Source organism: Cricetulus griseus, chromosome 2 (assembly GCF_003668045.3).
Source record: "Cricetulus griseus strain 17A/GY chromosome 2, alternate assembly CriGri-PICRH-1.0, whole genome shotgun sequence".
Lineage (NCBI taxonomy): Eukaryota > Metazoa > Chordata > Mammalia > Rodentia > Cricetidae > Cricetulus > Cricetulus griseus.
In genome coordinates, this window is record NC_048595.1 from 380,425,063 (window position 1) to 380,442,690 (window position 17,628).

Below are 17,628 nucleotides of genomic sequence, written 5' to 3' on the forward strand. Positions count from 1 at the left end.
CAGACCTGGCCAGAGGCAATGTCTGTAGATACTCCGATACTGAGTGCGCGCTCGCTAACGCACTGCCTCGGACACCGCGGCAGGTCCGCAGACGACGGAGGGGCATCTGCAAGTTAACGGTGTTCTTTCACTGGTTCTGTAGCGAACTTGGTGGGGTTGGAGATCCCGAATCATGTCGGGAGGGGACAGGGGCGGGGCGGGCGCGGCCACCTATCAGGGCCCAGCCCGCCGCTCACATTAACCCGCCTCTGGCCAGCGCCCCCGACTCTGCCACCGCCGCCTGGACCGAGAGGTGTTCGGGCAGCTCGCCGCCTCTACTCCAGCGCAGCCGGGCAGGTAAGCACCAGGAAGCCTCAGACCAAGCGGCTGGAAGGTTGGGGACCGGTGTCCAGGTCCCTTGGTGGCCCCGGCTCCGAAACGTCCCCTCCCTGGCTGCCACCACAGAAGGTGCTAGCCGTATCCGCGTGCCTCGCCGCGCGTCCGTGCAATGGGGTGGGTCCCTGCGTCTCGGCCCTAGAACATGGTGAGCTAGTGTCCCTCGCTGTCGCTGCTCCGTCGGTGTCGAAACCTTAGAGGGAGCGAATCGGGGCTCTGCACTGTGCGGCTGCGACCAGGGTAGGGCGGCCAGGCTCAGACCCGGCCACAGGCGGAAGATGGCGTCGGCACCTGTCGGGAGGGGACCTGGGAGTTCGCATCTGTCTTTCCCTCGGGGATCTTGGGATTCGCACCGTCCCTGCGGCGACCTGTTGGTTTACACCTGTCCCCGACAGAATTCAGGTTTCGCATCTGTCCCCGCTGGGACCCGTGGGCGCACGTCTTCGAGGGGGAGACAGAGGGTCTTCCTAGGAGACTCCAGTGCAAACCAGTACTTTCCCGAATCTCCTCACCACTTGCCCACGCCCAGGCGCAGGGGCCCGGCGGGCTGGACACGGCAGAGGTTCCTGCCTTGCTCGGTACATTGGAAGGTGGGGGGCTCTCAGGAAGGTCGCCTGTGCACTTGCCTGGGTCACAAGCTACAACCAGCACTGGGGGCTCAGCACTTGTGTCACTTTTGCTGTGCCCTCCAGTCTTGTGGTCTTGCAGATGCATGTAGCTTTGCAAATTATTAATTGCTGCTCTGAAGAGCACTGAGCCAACCTGCAAGGTGTTGTTGTTTGTTGTTGTTGTCACTGTGGTTCGTAACACTGTTACTGTGGCCTGGAGCCAGCTGCAGCTTCCTAGAAGGCCAGTTCCTACTTTGGCGAAGGGGGCAGTGAACCTTGCTCTAGACTGAAGAATCACCTATCTCTGGGGAGCAGGACAGGAGGTCATCATTTCAGATGGAAAAATAGGTTTATGTTCCAGTGGTCACTTCATGGCTGTGTGGCTTCCTACAGGCTCCTTCACCATTCTGCACCTCAGTTTGTTGAGTTTGTGAAATAAATTCCCATCTAGCTTGGTGTGAGGGAACCCCACCCAAGCGGCTGCTGAGCTATTCAGTAATGTGCTGGTACCTTGATTTCCGCTCCGTTTGGGCATGTTTTGAAGGCGGCCCTCCAGTAGCACTTTCTTTATGTTTATTGTTGCTGTTTTTACAAGTATCCACTGAAGGGTCATCTGGGGCAGTTGCCTGGCTTTGGATGTAGTGCCCTGCTTGGGGCAGGTGTGTGCTCCCGACCTCCCTTGTGCTCCTCACCCACCCTGTTGCTTTTCCCTACTTTCCTATTTTCTCCCCCTCTATTCTCCAGGATTTGAGGTGTTCTTTTTTGTTTGTTTTGAGGCAGTGTCTCATGTAGCCAGGGCTGGCCTAAACCTCACTATGTAGCTGAGGATGGTCTTGAACACCTGATCCTTTTACCTTCACCTCCTGAGTTCTAAGATTCCAGGTATAGTCACTGTGTCCAGTTTATTTGGAGCTGGGGGTGGAACTCAGGGCTTTGTGCACACTAGGCCAGCACTACCAACTGAACCCCTTATTTATTTTTTATTTTTCTAGACAGGATTTCTTTATGTAGCCCTGGTTGTCCTGGAACTCACTCTGTAGATCAGGCTGTCCTCGAACTCACAGAGATCCACCTGCCTCTGCCTCCTGAGTGCTGAGATTAAAGTTGTATGCCACTACTGCCCAGCACCTTCTTTCTTAAGTAAGGCCTCACTATGTAGCAGAGGTTAGCCTTGCATCTTTAATCCTCTTGCCTCTGCCTCTTGAGTGTTGACTCTTAGTCTGTTTTCCGTTGCTAATAACACAATGCCTCAGGTGAAGTCAGAATTATAAAGAAATGAAATTTCTTTTGACTCATGATTCTGGGTTCATACGGTGTTGAGGAGTCACAGGAGGTGATGGCTGTCTTACTGGCAGAAGACGCATATTGTGCCTGTATGTGTGACGCTTCTGGGTCTCCTTATAAAGGTGCTGGTAGACATTCACAACCTTGTCTCATTTTAGTCACCTGCCAAATACCATAGAGAGGTTGAGTTCCCCTCTCTGAATACATCACAATGGGGATTATATTTCAACACTACAAGCTTTGGGGACCCTCAGGTTACACCTAACCACAGCACCACCATCTGAGCTTCAAGGGCACAGGGCTGACCTTGGCTGCTGTTTCTCCAGCTAGGTTTTAAAGATTGTCTTTGGTTTTGCTTTTTTATATTTTGGAGACAGGGTCTCATACATTATAGTCCAGGCTGTCTTTGAACTCTCGATTCTCCTACCTCTGAGATGCTGGGGTTATAGACCTATTACACCATTACTTTTTTTTGTTTTGTTTTTTCTTAACTCAAAATGTGTACCTTGCCAGAGGATGATGGCTTCCAGCCCAAGCTTGAAAATGCAGAGTGTCATTTTCCAACTTGGTGACAAGCTCATTTAACTAATCTTCTAAGCTGCCCCCTAGTTAGTATTTAAAGTTTCCTTTTGTTTTGTTTCCAGTCCTGGGGCTGGGACCCTGAGCTTTGTGTGTTTTAAGCAACACTGCCTCTGAGCTCCACCCCAGCAACAGTTGATCCTGTTTTGTAGGGACATTTCTTCAAGCACTGGAGGTTTGTTGTTGTTGATTTGTATGTTTTTTAAGACAGGGATTCTATGTGTAACCTTAGCTGTTCTGGAACACACTTTCTAGACCAGGCTGGCCTCAAACTCACAGAGATACACCTGCCTCTGCCTCCTGAGTTCTAGCACTAAAGGCGTACTCCACCACCACCACTACCTGACCACTGGGATCTTTATAAGAGATCATCAGAATGATACAGCCCAGTTCCTGTGGGTGTCTAGCTGGGTCTCCATCTTTTGACACTTCTGAGAAGTCTCCATGTCTACACTTCTTATCATCTCACCGGTTGGTTGCTCTGTCCTAAACCCTTGGCTGTCTGAAATGACCTCATGTATTTATTTGTGTCCTGACTTAGGTAGTCTGAAGGCTCTGTGAAACAAGGAACATCAAATGGTAAGTTCCTGGTGCCTGTCATAGTCTGGACACTTGGAATAAGTAACTCTGAATGGCTGGCTGCATATGGTCACTGTAAGGTGGTTGATATACAGTAATGAAATTACTGCTGGATTCATCGAAAGCAAAGAAAACAGTGACTGCAGTCTGGAGATGTAGCTCAGTTGGTAGAGTGGCTGGATAATACACAGATTCCCGGGTTCAACTCCCAGCACCGGATAAACCTGGGATAACAGTGAATAACTGTAATGCTCCCATCCTGGGACTCCATAGACCAGGCTAGCCTTGAACATGTAGAGATCCGCCTGCCTCTGCCTCCCAAGTGCCAGGATTAAAGGTGTGCACAGCCACCGCCACCAGGGTCATTCATTCTTGGCTGCATGTTGAGTTGGAGGCAGACCTGGAATACAGGAGACCCTGTTTTGAAAGAAGAGAAATGGTACAGCTAGCCATCCTGTTTTATGTTCCCTTCCCATCTCCTCTTTCTAGTGGCAGGGAGGGGGTAATTGGAAGGACATATTGGCCCGTGAGACTTCAAACTGTCCCTGCCACAGACAGTATTTCCCCCTCTCCCTGGAAAGCATCCTGTTTTTAGTGAGTCTGTTACATTCATGGACAATTGATGGCTCTTGCTTCCCTGGCAGCTGACCGAGTGGAACCCACGAGAGAGCCACTGTTTTGCTGTCTGCCTAGAACAATTCAGAAACTGTTTCAAGGAAGTTGTGAACGATGCCCGGCTTTTGTTGGTAGTGGCTACCAGGAAGCAGTGGGCCTGGACTGGATGTGTGTGGCTGCTTCCTTTGTCCTATGCTTGGTTGGCTGAAGCCAAGCCTAAGGGGAATGGTGTCAGCAAATACATTCCTGCCCCATTTCTTGTTGGCCTCAAGGCAGGCAGGAGAGGGACAGGCAAGGTGGCTGGGGCACAGGGTGGCACAGAGAGGGCAGCTGATTTACCTAGTGTCAACATTGGGTTGTGACAATACAAAACACCCTCTGGGCACTGCCCAGCAAACCTGTTTTTCTGGAGATGGGAGAAAATGTGGTGGCCAGTTACTCTGCTGGAGAGGAGGCTTACCATGTGGGGAAGGGCAGAGAAGTAAAGCCCATCTGACTATCTAGTGAAAGGCTGTGTGCTGGAGACAGTGAAAGTTGGGGTGTTAATCAAGTGTTTTTTCTGCAGAAGAGGAAATGTTCATGAGGAGGGGACTGGAATGGAACAGCACCCCCATATGGGGACCAGGGCAAGGCCAGATATATATTGGGATGGCCAAATCAGTCCTCAGGTGTGGACAAATGATGCATGGTAACTAGATCCAGTTGGCAAGAGGTGGTCAGTATGGACAGGACATTCCTCCTGTGGACCATTAATGAGTGCATACTCCTTCTTAGGGCACACCTCCAGTGAGGCTCTCCTCCTGTCCTGATAGGTGACCCCATGGCCCAGCATGGGTGCATGTCCATTCTAGGGTACTCCACACAAGGGCAGTTGTCTGCCCTGTCCCTGTGTACTGCTCATTCTCCCTGTTTTGCAGAGAATTTTCTCTGCTGCCACACGCTGTCATGGCTCTCTCTGGGCAGACAGACAGGTAAACATTTATCGAGGCCATCGAGGGCCAAGTGCCCAATCCAGGTCAGCTGACCCAAGATGCTGGGACAACAGGGTGAGGAGAAGTTGAATTCTGTCCTGGAGATGGGAGGGCTGAGGAACAAGCGGGTTCTCTGGCCTACCTGGAGCATGGAATGCTGAAGGCTTAGAGAAAGGGTCTGGGTAAGAGCCCAACACCATCAGAAGGAAGGGGGAGGATGGAGTTCGCCTCCCAGAGAAGCCCAGTAGGGACTGGTGCTTCATGCTCAGTCTTGAACATTCCAAAACATACGAAGAATTTAGAAGCTGAAGGGGAGGTGGTAGCTTGTCACTCTGTCCTTCTCTAATGGAGACAGAAAAGCACAGAGTTCTGGCTTTGTTTTTTTGTGTGTGTTTTGTTTATTTGGTGATTCCAGACTCAGTCAGGAGAATTGTTATGTTGTCATACTTCCTATGCCAGTTGGAGTACTTTTTAGGATTTTTCTATGGTGGAGCTGGGGGTGGAACTCAGGGTCTTGACTGTACTGGTCAGGTGCTCTACCATGGAGTTGGAGCATCAGACTGCAGTATTCTCAGGGAGGATTAACCAGCCAAACATACCCCGAGCCTCTTTTTCTTCCTTAATAAAGAATTAGGGGTCCAGGAGGCCTAAGGAATCTGTCCAAAGTCACACAGAGCCCAGGGGTCCAAAGGTCAGTCTTGACAAGGGGGTTTCCACCAGAGAAACACATGTTAATCAGAATACTTGTGGGTCTCCTGTCACATGCCTGGCAAGAAGGATAGAGAAGGAAACAGAACCCAGGTGGACATTTTCCCCTACCCAGTCAAATTTTCTTTCCTGCATTTCTCAGGGGCAAATTAAAGATCTGAGAGCAGCTAGATGCTGAGGTCAGGCATGATACGCAGTTGTCAAACTTTTAAACTTGGGGCTGGGAATGTGGCTTATGTGGTAGAGTGCTTGCCTAGCATCTGTGAAGTCTGGGTTCTTTTCTCTGTATTGAATCAAACTGGATATAGTAGAGTGTGTCTGGAATCTGGAGGTAGAGGATCAGAAGTTCAAAGTCACCCTAAGTTATATTTTTGAGTTCAAAGCCAGCCTTGAAACACAGGGTACTTCGTCTGGGAAAAAAAGTTTACATTATCTGTATAAAGCTCCAGACTGCTCCCCATTCCCAGCCAATCACATGTATAACTCCATTGCCTTCAAAGGTTTGTTTCTAGATCTTTCTTCCATAAGGTTTCATTTACAGATAACAATGAACATCTCTGTTATCTGGGAAATGTGAATATCTGTATCCATGGCAGGCAACTCACAACCACCAGTAACTACAATTCCATGGGGGCCCAATTCTCTCTTCTGGCCTGCACGGGCATTGCACCTGCAGGGTGCACATACATGCAGGCAAAACACACAGAATAAAATAAATCTAATGGTGTCTTTGCTCAGGGATAGCGCTGATGGTGGTAGCAACATGTGCAGTCGAGACTAGAACTGAACCTGCAAGGTTACTTCCAGGCTACCACTTTCCAAGTTGTTGGACAATATCTACAGACACAGATGTCCCTTCCTTTCTCTCTCCTCTCTGTCTTCCTTCCCTTTTCCACTGTTCTCTGTCACCATTGGGAAGTGAGCCCAGCCCAGCCCACCCCACCACCAGCAAGTTATTTTGGTCATATGCATGTTCTTGGGGAAAGGGGGTCTTGTGGCTTCCCCTACAGGAGGATTGGGGACTTGCACCGATGTCAAAAAACAAAAAAACAAAAAACAAAACCAAACCTTTAAGACAAGCATCTCTATTTCCCACCAGTTTGAGCCATTAACAAGAGTTTTTGTTTTTCTTTGTGTTGGTGTTGCCAGCCACAGGCACGGAGTCAGAATGTAAGATGACAGACACATCTGTGGTTTAAAAAAAAAAAAAAATCCATGTCCCTCCTATGACTACCATGTTCCCCCATCCTGCTATCCCTTCTCCTTTGAGAGAGGAGTTTGTGCTAGTAGTTATATCAGTCTGTTCTGTGTGTGTATGTGAGTGGGCAGGTGTGTGGAGGTCAGAAGTCAGTGATGAGTGTCTTCCTCAGTCATTCCCTATAGTTTTGGGGACACAGTCTTTCACTGAACCTGGAGTTCACCAAGTTGGCTAGACTGGCTGAGCAGTGAGCCCCAGGGATCCTCCTGTCTCTGTCAAGAGTCAGGCTAAGCACCATCATACAAGGCTTTTGTATGGATGCCGAGAATTGAAACTCATTGCGCACTCAAGTTTCCCCAGGGCTGCTGGGTGCCTCCAGGGTCACATGGTACACATACCCACAACTGAGAAAGTACATGTGCAACTTTGGTGGCTGTCGATCATCCCTCCTGAGAGAGGGATTGTGCCAGTTCAGAGAGAGTATGGGGCCTCTGGCCATTCACTGGTTGTGTTTCTAGCTGCCTTATGAGTCTGCCAACTCAATGACCCAGCTTTAATGGAAGCCCTGCGTGGTGACAGAAATTGGGCAACAGTGTGTGTGTGTGTGTGTGTGTGTGTGTGTGTGTGTGTGTGTGTGATCTTATCTCCTTCGAAGCTCTGGGGTGATACTGGTGTCAGTTGGGTCTAGAGAGTTTAGACGACTTATCTGCAGTCACAAAACGGGCAGAGTAGGAACTGGAGCCTGGGTCTGTCTGTTTGTCCATAAGTTCAGGATTTTTCTCAAGTTGGGTATGCTATTGGTACTTTGTGACATTCCAGCTTCATAGTCCAGGGCTGGAGCAGTGTCTGGGAGCTCTGATGGTGAAGACCAGTGATATCCAGCTGGTCCCACCCAGCTACATCCACCTAGGTGACTTTGGGGTCCCATTCTGGTCCCACCTGCTCTTAGTTTGAACATTTGTGAGGTGAGCAGCAGGGTCCTGCCTGTTTGGTGTCAGGGGTACTAGATAAGATATAGCACAGGAGTTTCTGCCAGGACTGAAGCCCCAATGCCTGCAGGCCAGATGCTCCTGGGAGGGAGAAAGTATCCTCAGTTTCCCAGATGAGCCTGAGGGCACAGGGGGGTCACCAAACACAGGCTGGTCCATGAGGTTCACTGCGTTGTCCATCTAAGCTGTGGCATGTCACAGTCAGAACTTAAATTTGCATCCTGACACACGGCAGCAGGATCTTCTACCACAAGGGTGTAGTAAGGTCACTGTGAGATGCAGCCTGGGTGGGGACATAGATAGGTGTGTTCTCCTTTCACGGAAGGATTCCAGTATTCACCTGTAAGTTTGTTGGGAGATAAAAGCAAGCAAACAAACAACCTAAGTAATGAAAACTGGTGCAGTTTCCTGGGGTCACACTAGGTCTTCTGGGACTACCTGGCCTTCATTTATTCACTCAGACACCTGCTCCATGTCAGGTCCAGTGTTGGAGGTGGGACGCGGAAACTAATAGCAGTCCTGTTTCTCAGCTGCTAGGTCCATCAATGTGTATTGTGTCACTGGTCCCCACAACAGTGTCTCCAGTCTAGAAGTGAGAAGACACAGGACTCAGACAAGTTTACTAGTTTGCCCAAGGACACCCAGCAGCCCAGTCCCATGATCTAAACTACCAAGGAAACAGCAATGTTCAGTATAGTTGGGTGGACATAAAGGGAGTAAGAGATTGGCGGTGAACTCTGAGGGTTCCTAGTGTCTGGGACTGTGACGCCTGGGCTGAGCTCTTCAGGACCCATAGGAATGGTCAGTTTCCCGAGAATGCCCAGGTGATGGGCACTGCCTTGCATAGGTCCAGGGTCATAGCATGTCCCTGTTCGTGGTTTCTGGGTGTGGTCAGAAAAGGGGCCACGACTGGGTTGGAAGAAAGACTCTCTGGTGGTTATAGCATGGCACTTGGGGTCCAGGGATCCACACAGTTGTGGCAGGTCAGCCCTGAGGCAGGTCAGTCGAGATGTCTACTAGAGACAGTGTGGCCAGGGTAGGGATGGGTCTGGCAGAATGACTGACAGACAGTAGGGCATTGCCACTGCAAGGACCCTCCTAGGGGGACTCTACCCAGCCCCAGAGCCGCTTGTGCTTACCCTCTCCATTTTGATTCTTGACCTTAGGTGGATACAGAGGCTCATGGGAAAGGCTTAGATGAGCTGATTTCTGATGATGGTGGAAGGGTTACACTAGACACAGAGGAAGCTAATCTGAATAACAGAATTAGGCCTCAATTACACACCCATCAACTTCTAACAGGGGCAAGCTTTGGGGATCTTGGCAGGATAAGCAGTGTGGCTGCATTATCTCCACTCAATGGCAGGTAGGGAAACTGAGTCTCAAGGTTGAGAAAGGTGAATGTTGGGGTTAGGATGGTAACCTGAGATAAGAGGTCTGTCCCAGGCCCATCAAGATGGAAGAGCAGTGGAGTCCAAGAGGGTTCTAAGGAAGACAGATGGGTGCCTGACCCTCCAGCAGGGCCTACTCTCTCAGGCCTCCAGTGTCAGCAGCCATCTGGTGCTGGGGATGCTGGGAATTCAGGCTGTCAGGCCAAGGATCAGGGTGAAGGCCAGGTTTCCAGCTTCAAGGCTGAAGTTCCATCCCTTGCCTGGGAGCATTTTGGGAACAGGGTCTGCTCTGAGATGGTAAAAGCCCGGTGTGGAGGTGAAAGTCGAGATGTGGAAGCTGGGTTTGGGGAGACAAGGAAGAGAAGGAGGGGACAGATGCAAATGAGGGCCTGGTCTGCTTTCCCAGGGAAATGGCTTTGCATGCTGAGTCACCCCCGGCCTGAGCCTTTGGGCAGCAGAGGCTCCCAGACCACCTAATAGGTGTGCACGCGCAAATATTGCTTTTAGTCTGTACCATGCCAAGACATCCCGGCCATAAGCAAATCCATGTCTCTCTTTATCTGCATCTTTAATGTTACTTGTTTATTATTTTATTTTTAGTGTTTTGAGATGAAGCCTCAGGTAGCTCAGGATGCCCTTTAACTTTCTGTGTAGACCAGGCTGGCCTTCAACTCTTGATCTTCCTGCCTCTATCTCCTGAGTGGGGGGTTACAGCTTGTGCCATCACCCTACTTCTTCTTTTACATTCTTTAGGTAGGAGTTTTAGAGTTTCTCTTTGAAGTTTTTACAAGGATAACTTGACCTGAAACCTTCTTTTTAAAAAAATGTATTTATTTATTTATTTATTTACTTTGGTTGTTGTTACTATAAAAATGTTCTCATGTTCAACTGTTTTTTTTTTTTTTTTTTTTTTTTTTTTTTTTTTTTTTTTTTTGAGACAAGATCTCACTCTGTAGCGCTGGCTGGCTGGCCTGGAACTCACTGTATAGGCCAGGCTGGCCAGACTGAACTCACAGAAAACTTCCTGCCTCTGCCTCCTGAGTGCTGGGAGTAAATGTAAATTGCACCATGACCAGTGACATCATTTTTGTCTGGTGTGTGGAACTAGTGACTTTTGCATATTGACCTCTGTCTGTCCGCTCTGACATTCCACAGTACCATGAGTGGGTGTCTGTGACATTGCAGAGACACACATACCTGACCTTTTGAAGGAGGCTTAGGGGGAAGGAAGGTACCCCTGGGTGTTCATGATGAACATTGCCCTTGCCTCAGAGACCCCAGTGTAGGACATCTGTGGCTTCTGCATCCTCCTGTGGATTCTCCTCTCTGCTCTTCAGTAAACTGGCAGTACAGTGGCATGGTCAGTGAGGTCAGACTGTCCCTAGGAGATGATGACATTGCTGGCGGCTAGCCAGTGTTGGGAATGGCTCATATGAAATGCAAGTCCAGGCTGGGAAAGGGCCTATTGTGGCCCATCCCGGCTCTGAGTGGCTTCCAGGCAAGCTGGCTAAAGACCTGTTGGTATCTCTATATTGTAAATCCTTGATCTCCCTTTTTGTTTTCTAACTGCTGCCAAGCACTCCTTGGGACAAATATGTCAAGAGTTTTGAGGAACCTGTGTGAGCACATGGGTGATGCTGGGTAATTTTGTGTGGCTTCTTCACTAGATTAATGGCCTGAGGGGGTGGGGGGCGCTTGCTCCCACCTGATAGCTTTGCAGCTCTGCCTGCAGGTGCACTGAGCAGGTGGAACCCACTTCCCTCCCGCTGCAGCCCTCATCTTCTACCTCCAGGCAAAGGTGTTGCCTGGCAGGTGCGGCTGCTGTGGCTGTGTTTATGCTTCTCATCCTTGCAGCCCGGCTCCTGTGAGACTTGAGCTGTCTTTGTTGGGAACAGATGTCAACCTCCCCTGTGCCTTCCTCTTAGGAGGGGAGACAGCCACCTCTTTGTTGAGACAGAAACTCTGGACGGGTATTCTTTTTCCACTTCTAGAAGGAAGAACAATGCTGTCCTTATATGGCTTCTCAAAACCTGGCACTCACCACACCCCCATACCTGCTGTGGTAGCTGATGATGTCACCTCGTGTGCACTTGGCTCCTTGATCACAACCATTTGGGGTGCATTGCTGACAGTCATCTGCCTAAGGTCAGCCCTGAGACACCTGGAGGGTCCCAGCTTATGTTCTAACTCCCTGAGAGCCTAGGCTTCCAGCCATCTCTTTCTTTAACACAGGGAATGATCAGTGGGACACTTCAGTGTTTAGCCTTGGGTGTCCTCAGGAGGATGGCTTTGTGCAATGTGCCTGCAGTCAGTCCATTTTACAAATGGTCACTGGTCTGTCTTGGCCTAGGGATGGGAAGACTTGGGTCACTGTCCATCTTAGCTCAGGCATGAACTTTTCCAAGACCTGGTGTTCTTTTTGAACAGAAAATCATGTCTAGGTTGATTCTTGTGTGTCAGTTTGTGTTGCTAGGGATGAAACCAAGGTCGTGAGCATGCCAGACAAGTGCTCTGCCCATAACCTGGTTGTTGGGAGGTGAAATAAAGGCATCCACACACACTCTGAACACAGCCTAGTGCAAGGTAGGGAAGCAGGCTCAAGCCAGCATGGCCTGTGTAGTCTCGGGATGGGTGCCAGAGAGTTTTGGATTTGAGATATCATCTGCTTATATATAATGAAATATATTGAGGGCTGGAGTGCAGACGATGGCTGTTGGTATCCTCAACACAGACACAGAAAGCCAACCCTGGCTGTGCTTACCTGCAATCATAGTTCAGGGGCAGCCGAGACAGGAGAATCTCTGGGGCTTACTGTCAATCAGGCTAGCAGAAATGACTCCAGGTCTAAGTGAAGGACCCTGTTTCAAAACACAAGGTGGAGGACAATCAAGGAAGTCACCAACATTAACCTCTGTCCTTTTCATGCACACTTGTACACACACACACACACACACACACACACACACACACACACACACACACACGAGCTGTCTTGGAGTTGAGGTCAGACTCTCCCCGTGAAATTCAGGTACCTCTCCTATACACTTTCACATATGAAGTGAAGGTAATTTATGTGGAACATTAAGTGATTCTGTACATGGGACAGAGTTCCTATACTCTGAACCATCACACATGTGTGATGTTGGGGCCCAAAGTTTTGAATTTTGGATTCTTATGTAGAGCTGCTCAATGCCACCCACTTTTTTGTGGATTTTCAAGACAGGGTTTCTCTGTGTAGCCCTCACTGTCTTGGAACTCACTCTGTAGATCAGGCTGGCCCCAAACTCACAGATATCCTCCTGCCTCTGCCTCCCGAGCGCTGGAATTAAAGGTGTGTGCTACCACCAACTCGAATTTAAAAACAAAAACAAAAAACCAAGGTCTCTTGTGTCACACTAAGGTTTGGCTGCATTGGAACTTTCTGTGTCCCCTTGAATTCCTGCTTGTGCACCAGCATTTGAGTAGGGCTATTAATCCAGATCCATACTATCATTGCCTTGATGTCATGGACCTAAGGTCACCTGGTTCCATGTGGGTTTCACTATGGTGAGTCAGTCACAGAGTCCCACCCAGCCTGCCTCAGTGGAGATGGAACCATTACTGAAATGTGAGTCACCACTGTGGGGGGTTCCAGAAGTCTCTGTCCACAGGAATTGGAAACTGGGAATTTGAACCCTAGGCAGGGCATGGCTCCCAGTCCTGCAGTTGCTTGGGCCAGGCTTTCTCTACTGCTCTGTCTACTGTCTCTGACTGGCTGCTGCAGTTTGGGCCCTCACCCCTACATTCATGACAGTCAGAAGGGGAGCTGCCCTGTCCTTGACTGTTCCCTTTTTTCTTCTATTTGAATTGTAACTTTATTGCAAGATGGTATTAACTACTTTTAAGTTAATAACTTGTTCATTTTAGTTGGGCAGCAAAAGTTGCTGCAAATTGTGTATTCAGAAGTAATCACAAGACAATTTGAGATGCAGAGCAAGGATCAGTGATACCTGTTGGGGGCAGAGGAGGGTCAGGAACATTGAAATTCCAAGACCTCACAGTCCCCATGAGCTCCATTGTACCCTGCATGCCAAGTGCCTATTTTGGTCTGGTGTTCTAAGCCCTAGTAGCTCCCATTGCATAGTTCTGAGCAATTTAGTCATACTGAGCCTATTTTATCCCACAGAGGACATGTCAGAGGCAAGACTCATGGCCAGAGACCTCATCATCAAGACTGTCCTGCATGACCAGGTGCCCCGACCTCCAGTGGCTCCTGGGGCTCCCAGCATGAAGGAGCCTGTGGAGGAAGAAAACAGTTCTATGAGAGACTTGGACCTCGTGGAGTGCCTGGAGAACAGGTAGGACCCACTGACCAGTGCCCTCCTCTGGACATGGCTTGAAACACCTTCTGTATAGAGCTAGAGTGGGGTGGGGGTTGAGGAGGCTCCACACCCCACAGGGTTCCTGACAGTGATTCTGGGGTCTCAGGACCATCACACTGCAATCTGGACCATCTAACTTCACTAGCAAGAGGCATGTTTGTTGTTGCCACTATGTCCAGATAGAGAAGGCAAGGTCCCTTCCTTCTAAGGCCATGAGACCCACTGCTCACTTCCAGCAGAAAAAGAGTAGCTACACCGGTCATGGTGAGTCCTGCACACAGGCAGGTCAACACAGTCTCTCCATGTGTACTCTCAGCTTCAGGGTTCTCTGTTACTCTGATTGTGGAGGTAAGATGGGGCTGTTTGGATGCCTGTTTCCTCCCTTCCTGGTCCATTCCTGAGTGAGGTGAAGCCTGGGGCAGTATTTTCCTGGGGTCTCCCAGGTAGGACCAAAACTTCCCAACCCAAGCCAGATGACCTTCCGGGCTCCTGGCACTGTTGTCACCACTGTTAGAATCAGGAGTAGACCTGGGACACTGGATCAGTGGTGCAGGTGGCCAGGGCTGAGCTGGGCAGGACAGACAGCCCCTGAGATCCCCTCTGTAGGGACTTTCCAGTGAGCTATTGAGTCACTGGTGTGGAATGTTCAGGCCAACCCCAGAAAGGGCTTAATCAGGCTGGTTTCAGTGTGTGTATGTCTTAGTTAGGGTTTCTATTGATACGACAAAACACCATGACCAAAGAGCAAGTTAGGGAGGAAAGGGTTTATTAGGCTTACACTTCCATATTGCTGTTTATTACTGAAGGAAGTTAGGGAAGGAACTCAAACAGGGTAGGATAACTGGAAGCAGGAGCTGATACAGAGGCCATGGAAGGGGAGCTGCTCACTGGCTTGTTTCCCCTGGCTTGCTCAGCCTGCCTTCTCATAGAACCCAGGACCAGCAGCCCAGGGATGGCACCACCCACCATGGGCTGGGTCCTCTACCATTGGTCACTAATTGAGAAAATGCCCTACACCTGGATCTCACTGATGCATTTCCTCAACAGAGGCTTCTTCCTCCGTGATGACTCTAGCTTGTGTCAAGTTGACACATAAAATCAGCCAGTCCAGTGTACATGCGTTCACCACATAAGTGTGTGTCTTTCATTCCATTGGAGATCTTTTACGTTTTTAAAGATTTACTTTATGTGCCTGAGTGCTTGCCTGCAGGTATGTCTGTGCACTATATACATACCTGGTGTCTGAAGAACTCAGGTGTTGTATCCCCTGAACTGGAGTTACAGATGGTTGTAAATAACCACACGGGTGTTGGGAGTTGAACCTGAGTCTTCTGCAAGAGTAACAAGTGCTGTTTATTAACTGCTGAGCTATCTCTAGTTCCTGAGATTTTCTATAAATTGAAGGTGTGCACCACCATGCCTGGCTCACTTGGGAATTTGGTTTATCAAGTGTGGCTAGACAAGAGCCACATCTGGAGAGGGTGCAGATACAAGTGTTTCAGGACTAGGAACCAGGGGCAGGTCTTGGAACGGGAAGATAAACTGAGACCCTATAGGAAGCCATCTGGAGGGGGCTCAGAGCACCCCCAGTGCTCTTCCCTACCATCCACTGTTACCACCATGCACCTCCCCTGCCAGGTCCTCTACAGGGGAGGTCAGGTGATAGTCTTTCTGGGCTAAGTTATCCCTGGCTTCCAGGCAGGTTCATGAGACACTCCTAGCATTAATGCGTGTCTGATTTCCACAAGAGGGAGTCCCCTGTTGGCCCCTCCACCTGATGTCTCAGTAGTCTGTGGTCTGTCCTGTAGGGGAACCCTTTACTTCAAAGGGTACTTCATGGATGAGAGGGACACCAAGGTTTGCTACTGGCCCCCAGTATTCCACTGCCTCCTCTCTCTGGGCCTTGAGTCCCACAGGATTTGGGCTGGGTGGGTGGGTGGTATGGCCCCTCAGCACAACCCCACCAAACTTCTCTGTGTCTTCCTGCAGAAACCAAGTGGCCCTGAGGCTGGCCTACATTGGTGATGAGATGGACCTGTGTCTTCGGGGGCCCCGTCTGGCCCAGCTGCCTGGGATTGCCATGCACAGGTAACCAGCTGCCCAGGTGGACATGCAGAGCCAGAACCAGCACAGGGCTGGACTCTAAGGGCATCCTGCAAACCTTAAAGAAGTATAGGAGTCCCCGGACAAGCTTGAAATCCTTCACTTCCCAGCCCCCACCTGGGTCCCCAAGCCTTCCCTCTGGCTTCAACAGTAGATCAAGCATCACCCTTTGTCAAGTTGGACAGCAGTCCTGAGAGGTCCCAACTGCCAGGGCAGTGTGGGCTTGGCCCCAGAGGCAGCCCCTCAGTTGGTCTCCCAGGAAGACAGACTACTCAGGGTCCTTCAGGGTGGATGTTCCTTGTGGTCAGCTCCGGGCAGAGACCCAGAAGGCAGTCTGGGAAGAGATGACTTTCGTAGTGGAGAGAGTAGGATGTCCGAGGGGCACAGAGGCTCTGTGCGCCGTGCTGTAATGAGTCACACATGTAGGTGTCCAGTGTCTACTGCTACAGTAATCACCTTGCCCATCCCATGTCTTACAGACTCGCTGTCAACTACAGCCAGACGGGTGCCAGGGGGATTTTCAGAAGCCTGATTCGAGGCCTCACCAACCTCAGGGAAAAAATCTGGTCCTGGAGAGTCCTGACTCCTGGTACCTGGGTAAGACCCTTGATGCCTGTAGTCTACATTACCCTGCCCACAGGGCAGCCAGCAGCTCCTTAGCCGTGCTGTTTGGTTTGCCACAATCTCCATCCCTCTCTACGTCTTCCCCACCTCTTTCCACTTCTGCCCCATTCCAGAAGCCTTAGTGAGTGCAACAACCGTTTGGCTGGCCTCTGAACTCAACGAGATTCAAGTACACACTTAACAGTGCCTCTGGTCTCCGCTGCAGAGACCCTTCCTCTGGCAGACAGGACCCTCTCTCAGCTATGGTCTCAGGGCCACCTCCCAGCTCACCCCCACTGGCTGAATACCATATTCACACTGTCCCAGATCCCCCACTTGTGCATAGATGTTTGTTCCCAGTCCCCAAGAGCTGTCTCCTCACCCCAGGTGGTCCCTGGGCCTCACTCTCCCTTCCCTTTTGGTCTTATAGGTGTCACCTGACCAGGCCCGAGGACAGCTGTTTCCCATGGTGCTGTTGGTCCTCTTGCTGCTGGGGGAGGCCTTGCATTTGCAGCTTCAGTGAAGCCCAGCAGGGGCAGGGCTGGCCCCTGCTCCTCAACCACCCCCTAGAGGTGCCGGCACCCTAACTGTGGTGTTTTCTAACTGTCCCTTTTTTTTATATTTAACTCAGGATAGTGCTGAGATTTCATACACATTTTCTGGGTTTTTGTAAGGCAAATGAATTCACTATAGCTCAGGGGCATTACTGGCTAAATGCCCCTGAGGCCTGGCTGGCCCCTCTCTTGACCCCTGCCTGCCTTTTCTCCGCAGGCTGGTCCTGTGGCCACCAGTGGGGGGGAGTGCTGGCCACACCCCTGGCTTGTGAAGCCTTGAGGCACAGAATCTACTGGACTAGATTCCTTGGGGTGGAGAGTTCAATAAAGTGAATCAAGTGTTGTTTCCAGAAGTGTTCAATAAAGTGCTGTTTGCAGCCAGCCTCCCCCTAGGTCCTCTGGGGGCTGTCATAACACTGGATGTAGATGGTGGAGGAGGAGGGGTGGCCTCTGCCCCAGTCCTGTGCATTCTGCCTGCACCCAAGGACTATAAGCATTCCTCTTCCCCCAAATATGGTTTCTCTGAATATGTCTGGCTGTCCTGGAACTCACTATGTAGACCAGGCTGGCCTAACTCAGAGCTCTGCCTGCCTCTGTGCCACCAGGCCCAGCTCCACAGCACCATCTTGTCTCCTTCTGCCTGTAATCCTAATGGGGAAGTCTGCCCACCTCCTGTGTGTATGTGGGGGTAGGGGTGCAGGTCTCACAAA

At 50.3% G+C, this 17,628-nt stretch overlaps 1 protein-coding gene across 2 annotated transcripts in view; it reads left to right on the forward strand.

The window, feature by feature from the left end:
- Bik (BCL2 interacting killer) overlaps window positions 1-17,268 on the forward strand; it is a 30,030-nt gene extending 12,762 nt beyond the window's left edge. Inside the window, exons 1-5 of one of the 2 annotated variants that reach the window (XM_035440799.1) lie at window positions 12,792-13,164; window positions 13,463-13,634; window positions 15,648-15,746; window positions 16,241-16,358; window positions 16,795-17,268. In XM_035440799.1, the coding sequence (XP_035296690.1) occupies window positions 13,468-13,634; window positions 15,648-15,746; window positions 16,241-16,358; window positions 16,795-16,887 (477 nt within the window). In that variant the 5' untranslated portion in view covers window positions 12,792-13,164; window positions 13,463-13,467 and the 3' untranslated portion in view covers window positions 16,888-17,268. Of the gene's footprint in view, window positions 1-12,791; window positions 13,165-13,462; window positions 13,635-15,647; window positions 15,747-16,240; window positions 16,359-16,794 lie in introns of those variants that run through there. The other variant, XM_035440798.1, reaches the window with a different exon arrangement.
- Window positions 17,269-17,628: the final 360 nt, after the last annotated feature.